Source organism: Podarcis erhardii (genome assembly GCF_964252035.2).
Source record: "Podarcis erhardii genome assembly, chromosome: 4".
Lineage (NCBI taxonomy): Eukaryota > Metazoa > Chordata > Lepidosauria > Squamata > Lacertidae > Podarcis > Podarcis erhardii.
In genome coordinates, this window is record NC_138508.1 from 98,763,631 (window position 1) to 98,782,565 (window position 18,935).

The following is an 18,935-nucleotide window of genomic DNA, read 5'->3' on the forward strand; positions in this document are numbered from 1 at the left end:
TGATGGGGGAGCCATCCAGTTACATAAATGTATGGGGAAACTGTGGCCCTCCGGAAGATATTGACCTACAAGCGCCATCTGTCCTAGCCAGCACGCCCAACAGCTAGAGGACCACAAGTCCACCCCACCCATGTTAGAAAATGTCTAAGAAGAAGTCAAGATCCAAGTCTTACTGAAAAAAATTGTTATGGCTCCTACTTGTGTCTGTGTGTGTTTTAACTGCAATGTATTATCAACTACTGCAGGGATTGGGGGGCCTATAACTTGCCCCAGATGTTATGCTGGCCACAGCTGATGGGATCTGGAATCCAATAACATCTGGAGGGCCAGGGTTCCCCATCCCACCCCCGAATTACCATAAAGGTAGCAAAGGCCTTCCTGTTTATCTACAAGATGCTAATCTAAATCCCCAAACTCGGCCCTCCAGATGTTTTGGGAGTACAACTCCCATCATCCCTAGCTAACGGGTCCAGTGGTCAGGGATGATGGGAATTGTATTCCCAAAACATCTGGAGGGCTGAGTTTGGGGGATGCCTGCTCTAAGGTAACAAAATGGATGCAGGAAGACGCATCTTCTCACGAGTTAGCAGATCTTGTTTCCATCCCACTCACCCTGTTATTGTGCTACGTAATAATCCTCATGAGGAAGACATTCCCAATGAAATTTCTCCTGGCTGAAGTGTACTCCTGAAGCCATGGAAAGCCATAAACCGAGATGTGTCACAAGAGGAAATCTGCCACTTAAAGAAAGGCAGTGTGGTATAGCGGGAAGAGTGTTCATTCAAATTCCCTCTCAGCCACAGAATGCACTAAGTGGCCTTGGGCATGCCATTATCTCTTGGCACAATCCGCCGCATAGGGTTATTGCAACTGTAAAGTGGGATAGCCCCACAAAAGCCAAACTGAATTCTTAACAGGAAGGTCAAGAGACAAGTGTGATAAATCTTTTACAGTAACCTGACGAACACTTAGGTTGTCAGTACAATGCATACAAGGCAAGGGAAAGGAGTCTTGCACACACTTCTTATCAAGGTTGTCCACACCCATAGAGGCAAACAGAAACATTTACTGCAGTTATTGGACAACTAAGACAACAGAAGCCTATGGGAAATACGTTAGCCCTGAATGGGATCAGAAGCACCCGTTTCACCCAATTTACAGTTCACTCACAACACACACAAACCAACAGTAACCCAAATCATTTAACATTGTTTTGGGTCAAAAAGCAAGGCATAACTTTCTTGCTACTGGTGCATATAAAGCTTGAAACTACCAACTTTTGAGAGTCAGGGCCGTTCACAGAGCATCTCACCTTCTAGAAAACTCTGAAAATGTATAGAAATATAGGATATAGAGGGCATTGTCTTCAATCTGGTCTTGTCCGGGAACGAGTTTTCCTCAATGTTGCTCCGATATTGGGAGGTCCCCCCCCCCTTCCCATACAGAAGCATGAAAATATGAACACATGTTTTTGAGAGGGAGAGCTATTTTGGTTCCAAGAAATGTATCAGGTACACATTGTGGGACTCACAAGTAGTGCACATGGGAACGTTATTTTGGATTGTATCAAAGTCATCTTCATCAGAGTGATCCCAGGTTGCTGCACCATATAACCAAAGAAAGGTATAGCTTTAGCAACCAAAGCTTTTTTTTTAACTAACCCCCCCCCCGTATGTTCTAACGATGACCCTTAGTTTTTATAGGCCCCAATAAGCAGGCAGACAAAATTTAAACTGTCTCAAAATGAGTGCACCATAGAGTATTTTCACCCAAAAAAGAAATAATGCCTTAACACTTAAATTAAACAACACTGTCTCTATCCAATGATATGAGCATCCAGAACCCAGTTAGGCCTTTTAGCAAACAACACTTTGGTCTTATGGTGCAGGTGGGCCCAGTACAACTGGAACTCTGACGTTCTTTCATTCTCAATCCTACAGTGGCCAAATGACCAGAAAATGTCAGCAAGGCCTGCTCCTGTGCCATTCAATGCAGCTCAATTTGCAGAAAGCAAGAGGTGGCACAATGCCCTGTTACCATCTGCAGATAAAACTGCTGTTAAAATGCACTGGCCAACCCAAACGTTGGCACAACTGCTTGACAAACCATCCCCATGAATAAAATACCTGCTTCTCCATCATTCGATCAGATATTTGAAATCAGTCTCCCCACCCCTTTGGGTTTTGCATGTCCATCCTTTTGGAGTCGATTATTATCTCCATTTTACAGAAGAGGAACTGAATGAGGACCAAGCGGGTGAGATGTTTTACCAGTTCCCTATTCCCACCCACGGGTTATTTCTGTTATCTCAAAAACACATGCAGGCATATTGTCCTAAGCAGCCGACGAGAAGCCTGTCCCACTCTGAAGTCCCTGTTGTATTGAGAGTTGCCTGGAGAAAGCCTGGGATTATTGGAGAATCCCAACTGGCAGAAATTCTTCCCAGCCTAACAGTATAGTAGAGGCAAGTCTCTTTCCACCAGGCATACAAACACACAAAAGAGACTTGTCAAATTTTAAAAAGAGGATCTGTAATAAATCCACACCATCTGGCATGTGTATTTATATGTTCTGTATACAGGGAGAAGGTTTGCTCGTCTTTGGTTTGGGTTCCACAGCTGCTCAGCTGTGCTCTGCCATTTTCACACTTCACACTTCAAAGATGGCACTTTTAGGCTGAACACCATCCCCTTTTCAATGGCAGTGTTTATATAGTTAAGATTCAGAGACCACCACTCACTCGGTTCGAAGCAATAAAAAGTTAAGTCGAAAAATCCCCCTCCGATCTAGGCAAATCAAGAGCCGTTTGAGCACAAGACGTGCTTTCAATCAGAGATCATGTTAAATGTATTTAGCCGTCTAGGAGAGGGTACTTTTTAAAACTGGAAGAATCTTCTATCATATGTAGATGAGACTTAACTTTAGGGCAGGGCATTAGATAACTGCCACCTACCAAATAATGCTATTCCTTCAACTTCAACTAATAAAAAGACTGCTTTCTCACAAGAGACCTGTGTGTATTTTCTTTGCAATCTAGCCTGATGAAGAATTCTGCAGAACTTGGAAGCTTGCAAACGGCTGACATTTTGGCCGATCCTAATAAAAGTATTTCAGTACTTTGCTACTTATAATTTGATGGCCCTAAATATTTCAAATCTCTCCTCATACAGAGATGCAAATCAGCAAGCAAGCAGCCTACAACATTTGCTTTAGAACAAATGAGGAGGTGGGTGGGCCTTTGGCTTTACAGGTTATAGGACTACAACTCCCATCATCCACAACCACTGGGCTGGGAGAAGTTGGAGTCCAACAACATCTGCTTCAGAATGCAGAGCTGATAACAACAGGATCCCAAGCGAATTTGTCGCAGTTAAGGAGCGTCTGAGCAAATAATTGTGATTCCTCTGACTCAGTCCCCATTTGTTTTCGTGAGGCGCTTTCAGAATTAACCGTGTTTACAGCTAGCAACAGCCTTCCTTATCAGGCATCAAATATCCTGGAACTGAAGCTTAATCCCTCTGAGAGAACAAGTGACATGCTTTCAGCAGACATTAGGCATTTAATTAAAAACAAAGTTTTGTTGGTGGTCAGAACTAAAAAAAAGCCTCGTTGGTGCTGGCACTGTTAAATCCATGATGGCAAATAAAAATGAGACACATGAGCAGTTCGCTAAGCCTCCTATCCCCTCCGCAAACCCCAAATCACACTGGTTTCTAAGGCAATAACTGGACATAAAATGAAGAGCTGAAGCAGACACAGGGTTCGTCAGCATCTGAATTCTTGAGAGCCACTTTATCTTCTAGGGGTCCAGAGGCTGACCTCTGCTGCACCAACCCATACCAGCAGCTGGGATTTTTTATTTACTTTGATTAAAAATTAGATCAACCACTAGGAATCATACAAAAGTTTTGGGGAGGGCAAATTTGGCTCAGATGTTCCTGATCTTGGACAGCAAAAACCTGCAACCACACAGGAAACACTTAAAAAAAAACCAAAGTACACTGTCTATCTCATGTGTGCTCTGCTATTTTTCTCCCAAGGAAGGAATGGGTTTATAGAGCTCGTAAACATGGATGCCAAACCATTTGCCATTGTTGCCCAATTACTTTGTGTTCATGCCTGTTGCACCCTGTGCTCCCCTGATGTTATTTCAACTTATACTCCATTTTCACCCTGTTTTTTTATGAGGCAACAGACAGAAGGCTAGAGAAGTCCTTGCCCGCACCCAAAGTACACAAACCAATTGCCAACTGAGAGGGGAGGGGTCCGGCTTCCAGGTAAGAACCAGTGAGTTAGCAGAGAACTTTCACAGCAAGACTGCACTGCAAACACTTATCCGCAGTGAAGGGATATAACATCGTATTACACATCTTGTGTTCGACCTGTTAGTACTGCATACTATTCATTAGTTATCAGAGGTAGCCTTACTCCGTTCAGGAATGCATATTCGTTCCTCAAGGAAGGAGCTGTTCGATCAAGAAGTCCACATGTATGTTATTACTAGGACCTAAAATGAAGGCAAAGGGATGCGGGTGGTGCTGTGGGTTAAACCACAGAGCCTAGGACTTGCTAATCAGAAGGTCGGCGGTTCGAATCCCCTCGACGGGATGAGATCCCGTTGCTCGGTCCCTGCTCCTGCCAACCTAGCAGTTCGAAAGCATGTCAAAGTGCAAGTAGATAAATAGGTACCGCTCCGGTGGGAAGGTAAATGGCGTTTCCGTGCACTGCTCTGGTTTCGCCAGAAGCGGCTTAGTCATGCTGGCCACATGACCTGGAAGCTGTACACTGGCTCCCTCGGCCAATAAAGCGAGATGAGCGCCACAACCCCAGAGTCGGCCACGACTGGACCTAATGGTCAGGGGTCCCTTTGTTTACTTAAAATGAAGGCATGGCTCTCTCCTATACAGAAATTGCATTTCTGCCAACAAGTGAAAAGCATGGCTACAGCCAGAGGCAATTCATACTTATGTTTTAAGGTTCCTTGTCCCAGCTCATGAAATTAGGCTCTTCAGCACATTCACACTAAAGATGGTTTTTACAAAAGATTGACAGATTCAACACCTTTTGCCCCTGTTCTCAACTTACTTCCTGGTAACAGCAGGAATCTTGAATTTGTTTATTTTCCTTGCATCCCATCCCTCTGAAGGAGAGCGCCAGAATCCGCAACAACCTCCCCTGATGTGTCACGCAAGCACCACTAAAAATCGTAAAATACAGTTAAAATAGCCAGCAATGAGAGAAGCAGGTGCCATGACTGTGCCATTCGATTGCCTAATTTCTTGCAGTGCGGAAAACTATAGGACAGAGAAACAATCTCGGGAGGAAGGAGGCTGTTGGGACTGGCCACAAAATAGGGCAATAGGCAGCAGGCTAGACACCCGTCATATCTGAATTCAAAGCCTTCCTCCATGACACACACAGACCTCTGTGATATTTACCCTAGTTCGACAGAGCTACTTGCAATGGTATAAGCTTCCGAAACACATATGAAGTGATTCTGACTTGGATTGGGGCGTATCAGCGTTCTAGTTGCCCACCAGCCTTAAGTCTTGGGCTGGCCAGTCACTTGTTCTCATTTCATCCTTCTTCCTACAAGGATAAAATGGAGGAAAGGCAGGCCCTCTGCCTTGAGCCGGTTGCAGGAACGGTGTGATAAAAATAAACTTAAAAAACAGGTTGGATTCTAGAGGCTGTCTGAATAGTCTCTCCCGTCTACACTGGTTCTCAGACAACAGTTTCCTTTTAAGGTTTTTAAGAGTGCCTGGCTAGAGAAATCAAAAACCAGAGTTGGGGCAGAGGCAGAGGTTTTAGATGGGCAAGCCTTAAAAACTTTGGTAACCGGGATTGTACGCATCTTGTTACAGAAGTGCCACTTGGAAGCATTGAGGGGGCTTCCATTTCCCGGCAGCATATACAAGCTATATCTATAGATAGATGAAATAGTTTCTAGCATTAAGTGCAGAACTATTAATGGCAAGGCAAGCATGTGATCAACGAACATGTCTGCCCAGAAACTCCCAACACAGAAAGACCCAGAGGCTGCTCAAAAACATCTTCCATACCAGATAGGGGAGCTAAGGAACGCAAATGGCAGCTTGCTCGCCCCGTTAAACAGGAGTTCACAGTGCAATCCTATGCATGTCTACTCAGAAGTAAGCCCCACTGAGTGCATTACGGCTCACCCCCAGGTAGGGGAGGTTGGGGAGGACAGGGGTGTTGCAGGATGACGTAGGGCTGCACGATTCCTCCTACACCAGCAAAAGATAAAAGAAAAAGCCTTGCATCCTTGCTAGAGAGGTTTGCTAAATTTCTTGCTTTTTTATGGCTATTTGGAACCTCCAAGAACAGGGAAGGGATATTTGGTGGCAGGCCACAATATGTGGTTGGGGGACTCCGCTCAGCTTTGTGGGTGACAAAGTTCAGGCCTGGGAGAGCAAGCAAGAGGGAGAGAGAGAGACAAACAAACCTCCAGGCAACTTGACCGATACACCTTCTTTACAGAAATTAACCAGAGTGCTTGCAAAAACACTGGAGAGCTATGGGGGGGGGGCGTCTTGACTTATTTAGAAAGCTGCAGTTGCATTTCTATGAAATCTCTCATGCGCAAATGCTACGGCAGAAAAGTTAACTATTTATTTTTGAAAACCAAAACACAATTTGAATCCTTTTATTGACTTCTGGCAAGCAAGTTCAAGTCGGTCACTCTGCCAATAGCACCAGTTGAGGGTTTACGGCACAGCGGCCTATAATAAGGATTTCTGTCCACGAGCGTGAGGGTTGCGTAACGTCAGTTATGAAACTAAAGTTATTGCCCACAGCCAATGGAGAAAGAAAGCCTTGTTCTGTGGCTTTGGAGAAAGTACTTTAGCACCAATTTCCCTCTGAAGCTGGGATGAGAACCTATGGCCTCACGTAAGATCATTTTATTCCAACTCCAATTGGAAAAGTTGCCCATTCCTGCTCTAGAAAGCGAGGACCAGATTTAGATTTAGATATCACCAGTAGTATCTCGGCATTAGCATTAGAGAGACCGGGCTCAGGTGTGTCCAGCAAGCCAGTGGTTGAATGAGGCTCTGGATCCCATACAGTCGTACCTTGGTTTTTGAACAGCTTAGTTCTCAAACATTTTGGTTCCTGAACGCTGCAAACCCAGAAGTGACTGTTCCTGTTTGTGAAGTATTTTTGGAAGCTGAATGCCCAACGGGGCTTCTGCGGCTTCCGATTTGCTGCTGGAGCTTCATGCAGCCAATCAGAAGCTGTGCTTTGGTTTCTGAACATTTTGGAAGTCGACTTCCGTTTGACTTCCAAGGTATGACTGTGTTCTCCAAATTCCTCTGGCCTCTCGCTCAGTTTCAGGCATCAAGGCAGGTTGCGGTTTTGAGTTTTGGCGATTTAAACCCCCAGATTTCTACAGCACGAGAAGAGTAAGGCTTGCTTTCACCAGGCCTCCTTAGGGCATCCCACATGCAGTTACCCTTTTCAGTTACTTTGAAATAAGTCCTGTTGTGTTTATGGGGAGGGAGGGAAACAGTATACACAGGGCAACAGCCTTAAGCCCAAGAAATGGTGACTGGGCCAAGGTAGCCCAGTGAAGGACATCGTTCAGAAGAGACATGGACCCAGGTATCGCTGATTCAAAACCAACACTCTAGGCACCCTGCCTCACTTTAAAACCTTCTCCATAACTGTCGATTCCAACAAACCTTTGAACAAGTTAACTACTTCAGGACTGAAATTTTTTTTTACAGCAAACCATTTTTTTAAAAAAGATGTTAAGTCACATCGCTGCTGAAATCTTTATGAGCGTTGCCAACTGACCAGGATAAAAGGGCTGGCCTGTTCTAGCGCCTTTAACACCTGTGTGTGTGTGAGCATGGTGATAAAACCCACCCGTGAATCTCTGCAGATGAAGCCTGTTAAAAAGGCACGGCGACAGAAATGGAAAGGTTAGCAGCGCTAGACCCTTATTTGCCAAACAGTTGCGTCTCAGAGCCTGTTCCTACCACTCCCACATAAGCTGTGTATTTGTTTATTTTTTTGGTCCCTTGCCCATTTGTTTTATTTCTTGCAGTTTATAAATCCTACAAGCTTGCTCCTCTCTGAGCTGAGCACCTCTCTCTCACCAACCGCTGCTGCCTTTAAGTTTGCTCTGAAAAGAATGCCATTAAAGCTCCTGAAAGCCGTTCAGGTGGAGACAGGTTGCTAAATAAATACTATGAAAAGGCACAGGGTTTCCAAATACAAAGGAAGAAAGCATACGCTCTGTTTTGACTTCTAAAAAAGCAAGATTGCTGCTGCTGCTGCAGGCTTTTTGTATTTTAAAGTGACAGATCACAGAGAGGGGTGGATGAGAGTCAGTTTAAAATGGATTGTTAGGAAGAGAGAGAGAGAAAAAACAAGCAGTGGTCCTTCATAGATACTACAGAACAAGTTGAGCCAGATAAACAGGTCTGTTAAACCCCTAAGGGGATTGGAAAGAGTATCACACAAAACTTTAATAACATGCATTTCATGACCTACATTTATTAAAGCTTTCATGCTACAGTGTTTTTATAAATAGCTTTCTTGGGGGGGAGGGGTGTTCCTAAGCCAAATGAGTACAAAGAATTTAAGGAAAACAGCTAAATTAAGCTTCATAATTTAATATGGGTTTTGTTTTGGGGTTTTTTGTTTTTTTTGTCAAAGGGCTCCCAAAATCTTCTGGGAAAACTCCTTTCAGAATACTCAGCGCGTTACATCGACCAGACATAAACATTGGCAGCCTTGTGGAAATAGATCGGTCACCTTTTATATGCTTCCATTAAAAGCCTTCAAAAAAAACAATACATTTCAAGTTGAGTGTGTCTATCTCACCACGAAAGGGGTGTTGCAGATCATTGAACAGCACACCATATATAAACTCCAGAATGTTAGTACATATTATCTCCATGTCAAAGTACAACACTGACTTGGATAAGTATGTAATGTACTTAAGACGACCAGATTTTATTCAGAGTGGACTTCTTTCTATTAGAGTCATTGACCTGTGATGAACAGGACTCTAATCTACAAAAACTTATGCCAACCATAATAAATGTGTTAATCTTTAGAGCACAACACACTTGTTTCTGTGCTGATTTTAAATTACCAAGTAGTTGTGAGCTTTAGAACACTTTAAATATCAAGTCTCCTTCCATCTATGCAGCAGGATATTTTACATTATTGAATGCACAAATAGAGACTTAAAAAAACAGCAACATATTTTAACATTTGTAGCTTTAAGTCTTTTACTGTCATTCTGTCTTTTTTTTTTTTTTTTTTTTTTTTAGGAGAGCAGTTAAAGCCATCCTAGAAATTTTGGCTGCTTGAGTTCTGTTATTGTTGTTCATCGAGGTTTTGCTGCTCTTAATGCACACTGCTCCACAACTGCCTCCAGCAGGAACAGTGGGATATAAATTATTTTCCATAAATACCGCTGCAGCAGTGACATATGTCACATTTATTTATTTACAGATTTATATCCTGCCCTTCAAACAACACGTTTCAGGGTGGCTTACACAATTTTCAAGCTAAAATAACTTGAAAGCTACTGGCTGCTAAATTTAGCCTTCGAGAACTGATGCTAAATCTTGGATTAGCAAAGGCCTGGTGGCTATTCTGCCTAAGAGTTTATGAATTCGTGGCATACGCAATGTGCAACTGGTTTAAACAGAGAAACACAAATGGTGGGGTTTCTAGTTTTTGTTGTAGAAGTAAACTCTCTACTTATCATCTTCTCCAATGGGTACAAACCTTAGAACAGGACCTCCCAAACATCATTTTACAGCGGAGGTCTGTAGGGTTCAGTGGCAGAAGATATGCTTTGCCCGTGAATGTCCCCGGTTCAGTCCCTGGCGGGGCTGGGAGGGATTTCCCCCCACACCCTGGCCCCCATCGGAAAACCCTGGAAGCTGCTGGTCCTCACTGGGAGAAGGTGGTCTGGATTAGGAAGAGGCAGCTTCCAAGGGCAGGAGGTACCTACTCAAGAGGAAGCTGCTCCCACATTTCTGCAGAAGTCACTCATTTGGGTGTGCCCTGCAAGTGGAAGGAACCAAACTCATGCAGAGATATAGAAGGAGTGTTTCTCCCACGGGAGGGCAATTCTGTTCTGCCTTGCTATTGGGAGCGACTGAGTCGGTCAGAGATACTCTGCGCAGCAGAAATGTACCACTCCAAGCAAAAGATGGCTTGCAAGGAGGCAATAACAGGTTGGTGGTTGTGAGAGACAGCAGGCACTCTCTTCGGGCGGGTATACTTTCCGGCAGCTTGGGAATTCTTGCCTTACAATTGCTTTTCCATTTTTTGTTTTTTGTTTTGTTTTTCAACTGTTCTTTTAACAGATAACAGCTTCGTTTATCAAAACCACATTTCCATAGTAACACTTTTGCCCGGAGGCAATTCAGTCTTTTGACAATGAGCAAACGCTGAATCCATGCCCTTGTTCTGCAGGCGAAATGAGCCTCAGATCTCTCTTCAGGGTTTTTTAAGGGTTTTTTTTTTTTTTAAAATACTTTTGAATTTTAGAAGTATGAAGAGGCCATTTGAACCACAATCTCAATGCAAATGAGCTAGCCACCCCTCACACACACAAAAGCCCCAAACAGCAATGTTCTTTTGAAAACTCAAAGTACTTTGATGCATCTGTATGTAGAATTTTAGTTTACTCCGCATATTCCAAATGCATGCTCAGGAAAGACTATAGCATTTATTCTACACTCAGGCTGCTTTAAAAAACATTTCATTTTAAGTGCTGTGCGTCTACTTTTACATAGGAAAACATCAGAACTCTCACACTGTTTTATATCATGCCAGACTGTTAGTGCATCTCTTTCATTACTGTCTACACTGATTGACAGCTGCTCCTCAGGGTTTCAGATGGGAATTTCCCCTAGCCCTACCAGGACTTCTCTAGGGCTGAAGCCGCTACCTTTTGAATTCCAAGGCCTGTGGCTCCACAACCGACCCAGCTACAAACCTACACCAAATGCACCAATTAAAAATATTTGCATAAGGAATTTTGTTATTGTTATGAGTTCAGCCAGCAGGACCCAAGAAAGCTAAACAGTCATCTGCTTAAGAAACTCTACAGCTTGGAAGAACTCCGAAAACTCAAGATAGCAAAACAATAATAATAATAATCTAGTAAGCAACATGATGAAAGCTTCTGTGCTAAGCACAAAAGTGAGCTAACTGTGCCTTGAATAATATACATCAGAACCAACTTGTTCAGTTTAATAAACACACAATGTATTCTCTCTTTTTCAAAAAAACACAGAGCACTTCTTATTTAAATAGAACTAGTTGTCTTAAGAGGATGAATGTCCCATTACTTTCAGGTAGGTTACAACAGTCATTTGGGGACCACTTGGAAGAAAACAACTGTGTGGTTTGGGTTTTTGTTTTGTTTTTTACAGACTGAAATAGTACGAAGATTTCAGTGTTTTATAACACAATCTGGTTTTTAATTCCAGGTAAGTGTTACAGGACTGCAGCCTTAATATAGTTGAGCCGAGATCGAAAAACGTTTTATGTCCACGAAACTGAAACGCACACACAATGTAGGGGAGAAACCTCCAACCAAATTGCATCATAATTCTGTCGGAAAATGTTTGGAGGGGGGGCAGGATGGAATGATAGAGCTTCAAAGAAGGTATTTATTCACTGCCCAAATTAAACCTCTTATTTTAAGAAGTTCAACAAGTGTCCGTTTTCATTTTATTAACTACTCTGTTTGGCTGATTTATAACTCTCTCAGCTTGAAGCAAACCAAATGAAACCTTTCAGCAAAGCAGAGAAAGAAAGAAGGGCAATTTATATTTAGAGGACATTTAAAACACAGTAAACACATACCAGTATGAGTTCGCAGGTGCGCTTTTAAGTGGGAAGACTTCGTATAGACTTTAGTGCAACCTAAGACAGAAAACAGAAGAGACGTAAGGCTCATCTAGAAACATTTAACATTCAGCGCCATCACCAACATGCTGATCTAACTATATATTAAGAAAGTTACTCAAACCTGCCATATGTCACTTAGCAAATATGCTGTTAGTGGAATATGCTAACAGCAAAAGGGCAGATCCCGACGCTGGTTTATAACAGTAAACCCACAAATAGCACAATCAGACACACCCAGAATGTCAACTCCAATATCTATATATTCCTAAACACGTCCATTAATCAGACAGCATTGTTATTTCGCCAAAATCTCACTGCCATTTTCAACATCTTATCTTTCACTTATATGCAGCGAGTTGATAAACTATACCTTTCAATGTGTAAATAAGACTTCTAGCAGTAACGTATAGCGTATTATTATATTAGGAACTATACTAGCAAGGAATTACACAAGTGTGTGCTACGTGGCCGGCTGTACAAGAGCATCAAGCTCTAGAGCAGTGTTTCCAGCTGTTTTTGGACTACAATTCCTATCAACCCTCACCACTGGTCCTGCTAGCTAGGGATGATAGGAGTTGTAGTCCAAAAAAAAGCTGGAGACCCAAGTTTGGGAGACACTGATCTATAGTGTCTTGCACACCAGTTCAGCACAAGTGTTGTCACCATGTCAGAAGACAATCCTGCAGGTGTGTGGATTCTCTACAGCAAGCGAGAAAAACCAATGCAATTTAAGGGCCTGCCCTAGTCTCAGAAGGTATCTAAAACTCAGGTATAGCCTAGCTCTCCCTCAGACCACTGCATTGTAAAGAAAACAGAGCCAATGTTAAGTGCCACATCTCATGTGCCACCACACCACGGCATGTCATGCCGGCTACTAGGAGTGGAACGGAACACGATCGCAATGAAAACGTTCCTTAAGGAGACATGCGTGTACGCACAGGACTTCCTGCTGAAAGCAAAAGGAAGGAGTTGGCAGCAGACAGCAGACAGCAACTACCAGTGAGCTGTATGCCCAGCTGCTCCTGACTTCAGCCTCCATCAGCCCCAGGCAGCATGGCCAAAATTATAAGGGATTGTGGGAGTTTTGGTTCAACAACGTCTAGAGGGCTACCATATCAGCGCTAGAACTGCAGTTCTAAGCCCACGTACTTGGAAGTTAAGCCCTACTGAATAGGACTTACTTCTGAGAAGTCATGGTTAAGACTGCACTGTATCAAGTTCAATTTAGTCAAGAATCTGACCCAAGGTTTACATCCAAGGCCCAGTTGCTGGTAGAACTTCCAACATGGTTCCTGGGTTGTTACCACCTCAGGTGCTGGTGCGAATATCTCCCCCATATCTAATAACTCCCTCATATAGAAAAAATGTCAGGGATAAGTTCTAACCTAGACCTTGCCCTCCTCCCCACCACCATGGAAGGTGGCAAACATGCAGTTCCCCACTTGTGTGAAGTCCAAGTCAAGTAAACCTATTTCCCCACCATGGCCCACTCTTTTGTAAAAAGTTTGGTCTTTTTTGGGTAGTCTACCATGTTTGTTCATCTGTCGTTTCCATACAGGGCAAAAGGAACAATGGCAAGTGTTCCTAGAAAGGTGCTCAAATTTTTAATTTTTGCTCTGATCCATGCTGACAATGGTTCATATTTAACGCACGGTGAAGAAGTCAAGGGAGAGCCTTCTGGTGGTTTTTCCACCCCACCCCTTCCCAGCTTACCAGGATAATCACAGTAATGAATACGCCTCTTCTCCAAGTCTGGGTTACTCCTCCTGTTGTACCTGGGCGCTGGGATGGCTGGCGAATTCATGGGGATGTTTGCAGGCACACTGGGATTGTGGATTGCCATCTTGGAGGCAATCGTAGCAGCGTAAGACGGAGGAGGGGTCAAATTCTGCAGCATTTCCGCTTGCCGGTCTGGGCTGCCAGGCTCCGAGCTTGGGGGCGAAGGCGGGAAGTAAGTGGCTTGTTGCTGGAGAAACTGGTTTGGCATGGTGTACGTGCAAGGGGGCATCGCGTGAAACTGCTTCATGGTCGTCTGCGGCATAGCGGAGGACAGGGTGTTAAGGCCCGCCATGGCAGAGGACATGGAGACATTACTGAAGGAGTCCATCACCGCCGCTTGCGTAGTCGGGTTGGGCATGTCTAAATCGGGAGAGCTCAGGAGCTGATACAGCTGACCTTGTTGGGGCACAGAGACGTGGATATCTGGAGTGGGAAGCTCCTGCTTGATGAAGAGGTTGTTCACGTCGGGTGTCTGGTGGGGGCTGAAGATGCTTGTGAACTCGGGGAGCGCCTGGGTGGGGTTGGGGACGGGAGCAACAGTTTCACTCTGGTGGCTGAAGGCTGTCACGGGCTCCGTCTTGATGTGGGTGACCGGTGGCCTCTGCGATTTGTACAAGCCCGTTCTCAGCTGTGTGATATCAGGAAGGTAGATGTTCATGTTGACGCTGTAAGGCACCCCTTCACTGTTGGTGAAGAACTGGTCAACCACGGAGGCACTCTCTCGGCGGTACTTTTTATGCTCAGGGAGAACTGGGGCAGGAGGGAGCTGAGGTGTCAGATATTTCTCCATTTCACAGCGGGCCTGAAGAACAAGAAGATAAAAAAATTAGCTATACTATACTGTACAAGGGAATGCTCCTCAAAAGAGATAACCGGACCAGTGGAACTTTCATCTATTCTCCTTTCGTATATTACAGGTTTTAAGTCTGGATAGCTCAGCTGGTTAGAGCGCGGTGCTGACAAGGCCGAGGTTGCAGGATTGATTCCCGTATGGGACAGCTGCATATTCCTGCATTGCAGGCAGTCGGACCTCAGGCTCCCTTCCAACTTTACAATTCTGTACAAGTCCTGGTACTGAAAACCTAACAGGGCCGTTCCCCAAAACAAACCAACCAAAAGCATTTATCCATTAAAAAGTGAAATGTTGCCATTCAGAATCCCGGCACACAATCCAGACAAAATCAAGTTCTTATGTCCTATTGAAAAAAACAAACAATTTAAGGATGAGCCTAACTCTCTCTCTTTGAAATTAGTGGGGATTGGAACTTTGGCTGGATCGTGTCAGTTGTATTTTTCACAGTAACTACTTAAAGAGAAGAAGAGTAGAAATAGCAGTTTGAATTTTATATGAGAGTTCCTTTAGGTGGGAAAAAATGCAAACAGGTAAAAGCTTTGACACCAGAAGTTCAAATTACAACATTTAATAAAATGCTGTTCTCACTCTTCAGGACTTCCTGACTACAATAAGGCAATTCCACTAAAAAGCGTTTAGATTTTATCAACTATCTCTTGTTATCAGGACTGCAATTAAAAGCTGGGTGGTGCAGTTTTAATACGTGCTTTCCTACACGCAAATCCTGTACTCAGTTTGGTTAATTAAAAATTAGCCTCTTAAGATACTCAGAGTTTGAAGAAATTCAAAGGTGCAAATTTTATGGAGGGAATCAAGAGACTGCAGCAGATGTGAAAAACATAGACCTGACTGCATCCATATAAAACTTTTTTCCCTGGGCCCTTATGAGGTTAGGAGCTTCACTTTCCATTTTGATTCCCTGCCACACCTGCAGGATGAGAACAGCAGTGTGTGTAAATGCACTGGAACAAGTTAATTAGGAGCCTCCAACCTCATGCTTTGGAAAACCAATCCCAGAAGAACCAATAGAAAGACTTGCATCTGATCCCAGAATGAACAAAGCTATTTCTGTGTAACAGCCACAATCTAGGAAAGTTGTGGGTGGGTGGCTGTACCACTTCATATTGCAGGGGCGCAGCTCACAAGATCAGAACACTTCCCCCAATTTGCTGGCACCCAAATTCTCCAGTTTGCAAGGCTTCTAGGTGCAAGGGAAGGGTTTGTATTGGGGGTGGCGCTATTCGAGCAAATGAGCCCCCATCTGCAGTCTGAAATACTACAGCCCTGTGTTATACCAACTCAGTGAAAAGCCGGCACTTAACCTAAATCCAAGTCCCTATTTTTCAATGAACGCTGCTGGGCTTCAAAACAGGACACACAGGGGAAGGGACCTTAAAACCTGAGCTAGCTACCTGATCTCAAGATTCAAATGCAAAACGAATGCCATTTACACCTCCCTAAAGACGCACATTTGTTACAGACCCCCTTCCTGCATATGCATTTGCCACCCAGCCTGACTGGAGAGCAAAGGTTTCCCAACCTGAGTCAGCCTATAAAACCATAACCAAACATCCCTGTCCTTGAGGAGATCTTTAATTACCAGCAGGGAGGGAGCGTGCAAGGGAAAGAGAAAGGGAATCTTTTGCCTAGTTTAGCGGTGTGAGGGGATCCGTGGGTGGACGCAGCCCGATACATTACAAGCAGAGTCACCAGTAAAACATTTATCATGTACCCTCCAGTGAGCAAATGCTGCATTCTCCCTTGCTCTGTAAGGAGTCCATTCATGCCAGAACACTTCCATACCTCCAAAGTGAGGGTCTGCTGACCAGAGGAAGATTGGGCAAACAAGTTTATTTTCAGAGCCTCTCTGAAGCCACAGTCACCACCAAAAAGCCCTCACCAGAAAGGAGAAACAGCAGCCCCCTTGTCTGCGTTCAAGATCTGCACCAACATGCCAGGCGACTTTTTCCAGCTCTTGTTTACAACCCCAACCGAGCTTGCTTTGATGACAGAAACACTATTCTTGGGGGGGGGGGGCGGGCGGGTAGAGAGGGAGTATCGCTGAAACCAGGCTGCCTTCATTGCGAGGTACTCTCCTCCATCGCTCCTCCCACCCACCTTTCGGGGATTGCGACATTCTAATACATAAGATCCTTGTGCAAATCAATTAAAACCAATATTCCAGCACACACTTGGGCTGGAGATTGGGGGGAGGGAAAGAGAGAAAGAGAGAAAGAAGAAACATCGCTTTGTTTAGACCCACTTGAGGCTTTTTCCACTCATTATATCCACTGACATTTGGGTTTCTTTTCTTTTTTTTTTAAAGAAAGCTTGCAAAAGGATAAAAACGTAGGAGAAAACGCTCAAATAAGAACAACCCAGGGCTAGAAATAGTTGCAAATTAAAACCGGTTGCGTTCCTACAAAAAAAAAAAATAATGCCAGCGGTTTTAGCTTTCCCGTTTTAGCTCGTCCAGCTGTTTGCATGTGGATCCGTTTCCAGCCGGTTTTCTGGGACGAGGAAAAAGTCCCAGAACTTCTCTCTTCCTTCTCTCTTTTCTCCCCCCCCCGCCCCCGCTGCCCTTTCTCCCTCTCGCCCCATCTAAAATGACCGTGCGTGGGCGAGAGGGACAGGCAGCGACTCCAATTCGGCTGCTGAGCAAGTGCGCTAAGGTGGCAGCTGTAGCTTTCAACACAACTGCCCAGGCCAGTTTCTCTCCCCCCCCCTCCGCCCCCCCCTCCACCCACTTGCTGCCTGGGCACTGGCTCAGCCCCAGGGCTCTCTGCTGCCCGGGGGTGGGTGGGTGGGTGCGTGGGTGCTGCGTAACTAACTCCCACTCCCTCTCAGGGCGAAACGTGGAGCCTGGCACCAACTGGCTCGCTAGGCGGGGCGGCAACCCGGATCCCAAGGGTGCCTGGGGAAGGAAGCGGGTGCCCTGGCCTGGAAAAGGGACGGGGCGTCCTCCTCGAAGGGCAGCTGGCTCTGTTTGGTGGAGATGGGTCAACACATCTGCTCCAGGGAGGAATGGCATGGGGAAACTGTGAAGTCCGCGAGTTCCTAAAGAACTGCCAAAGCCGCCGCCGCCGCCGTCTAGGCTTGGCGAAGTTGCCGCCTGACTTTCCCCGGCACCGCCCAGAGAAGCAGCGGCCCGTCGCCGACGCTGCAGAAAAGGCTCCGGAATAACTGGCTCCTCGCAACTTCCTCGCCTATGCGCACGTAAGAGAGAGATGCGTGTCTTGCGCCGCGCCTTCGAGCGCAGCGGCGTGGAAAGCCCCGCCGTCCACACCGAGGAAACCCGCGTTCAATAATCGCGGGTCGTTAACAAGCGGAGTTCTGGGGAACTACGCGCTGCCCGAGGTTTCGCCCTTAAACGCAAAGAGCCCCTAAGAAAGCCATAAAAAGGACCCGCGTCCACCTAGGACGGGGCAAAGGCGAGGCCAGGCGAGCGGCAGCCGCACCTCGGAGAGCCCGAGTTGGCTCCCTGCCCCAAACACACCCAAAGCGAGCCAGCGCCGAGGCGCACCCAGCGCGCTCCGAGCCGGGGCTCGAGAAAGCCCACGATCCGAGAAAGGCGTCGCCACGAGGTGCCCCCTGCCCGTGTTCAGAGGCAAAAGCATCTATATTGTAATGCCGGGGGGAAAAGATGCCCGAGGCTCCTCCACTCCTGCTTCCCAACGGAGCGCGAGAGGCGCGCCCTGCGCTTACCTGCGCCATCTCCTCGCTGGGGATCCTGGCTGCTGCGCCCGCTTGCTGCTGCTTGATCTCCTCGGGAGCCTGCCCCGGGAACTGCGCGGCTTCCCGGCCGCCCAGCACGGGCTTGAGCTGCGCGAAGACGGGCTCCTCGGGCCCCAGGCGGGCGCTCAGGCTCAGCACCCGCGTAGCCATGCGGAAGGCGCGCCTCGGCGCGAAAGCGGCAGGACGCACGGAATGGAGCCTCGCCTCGCCTCGCTCACTCCCGCCCGACAGCAGCGCGCATGAGGCTCCCAAGCTCGCTCTACCTGGCTGAGGTCGCGCCGCCGGGCCAGCCCCGTCCCTGGGCCCGCCCTCCCGCCTCTATTTCACCGCCTCCGCCCCGACGAGGGGCCGGCTCTGCCGGGCGGGAACGCCCACGGGCCCGGGCAGCGCGCTCCGCCCCTGCTCGCCAGGCCTGCAGGGCGCACGGCAGGAGGGGAGCGAAAGCAGCCGTCGAGCGCGGGGCACGTTTCCCGGGGCGCTGCCCCAAAGCACCCCACCCACTTTCTTACCCCCCCAGCCGCTTTCTTCTCCCCCCCCCCGCCCGCCTCTGTTTCCCCCAAGCGCTGCTGCTAACTGCTCCACTCCTTCCACCGATTCCCTTTCCAGACTCCGGAGCGCAATGGCCCCTGCGCGTAAAGGGGAACAGCTGGCCTGA

The 18,935-nt window shown here is 46.3% G+C and overlaps 1 protein-coding gene across 3 annotated transcripts in view; it reads right to left on the minus strand.

Moving 5' to 3' along the window:
- Positions 1 to 18,497, minus strand: part of KLF5 (KLF transcription factor 5) — a 33,413-nt gene extending 14,916 nt beyond the window's left edge. The window contains exons 1-3 of one of the 3 annotated variants that reach the window (XM_081858217.1): positions 18,251 to 18,497; positions 13,627 to 14,494; positions 11,869 to 11,928 (exon numbers count right to left, since the gene is read on the minus strand). In XM_081858217.1, the coding sequence (XP_081714343.1) occupies positions 11,869 to 11,928; positions 13,627 to 14,494; positions 18,251 to 18,430 (1,108 nt within the window). In that variant the 5' untranslated portion in view covers positions 18,431 to 18,497. Of the gene's footprint in view, positions 1 to 11,868; positions 11,929 to 13,626; positions 14,495 to 16,348; positions 16,373 to 16,445; positions 16,569 to 18,250 lie in introns of those variants that run through there. The other 2 variants (XM_081858218.1, XM_081858219.1) reach the window with 2 other exon arrangements.
- Between the last annotated feature and the right edge of the window lie 438 nt (positions 18,498 to 18,935).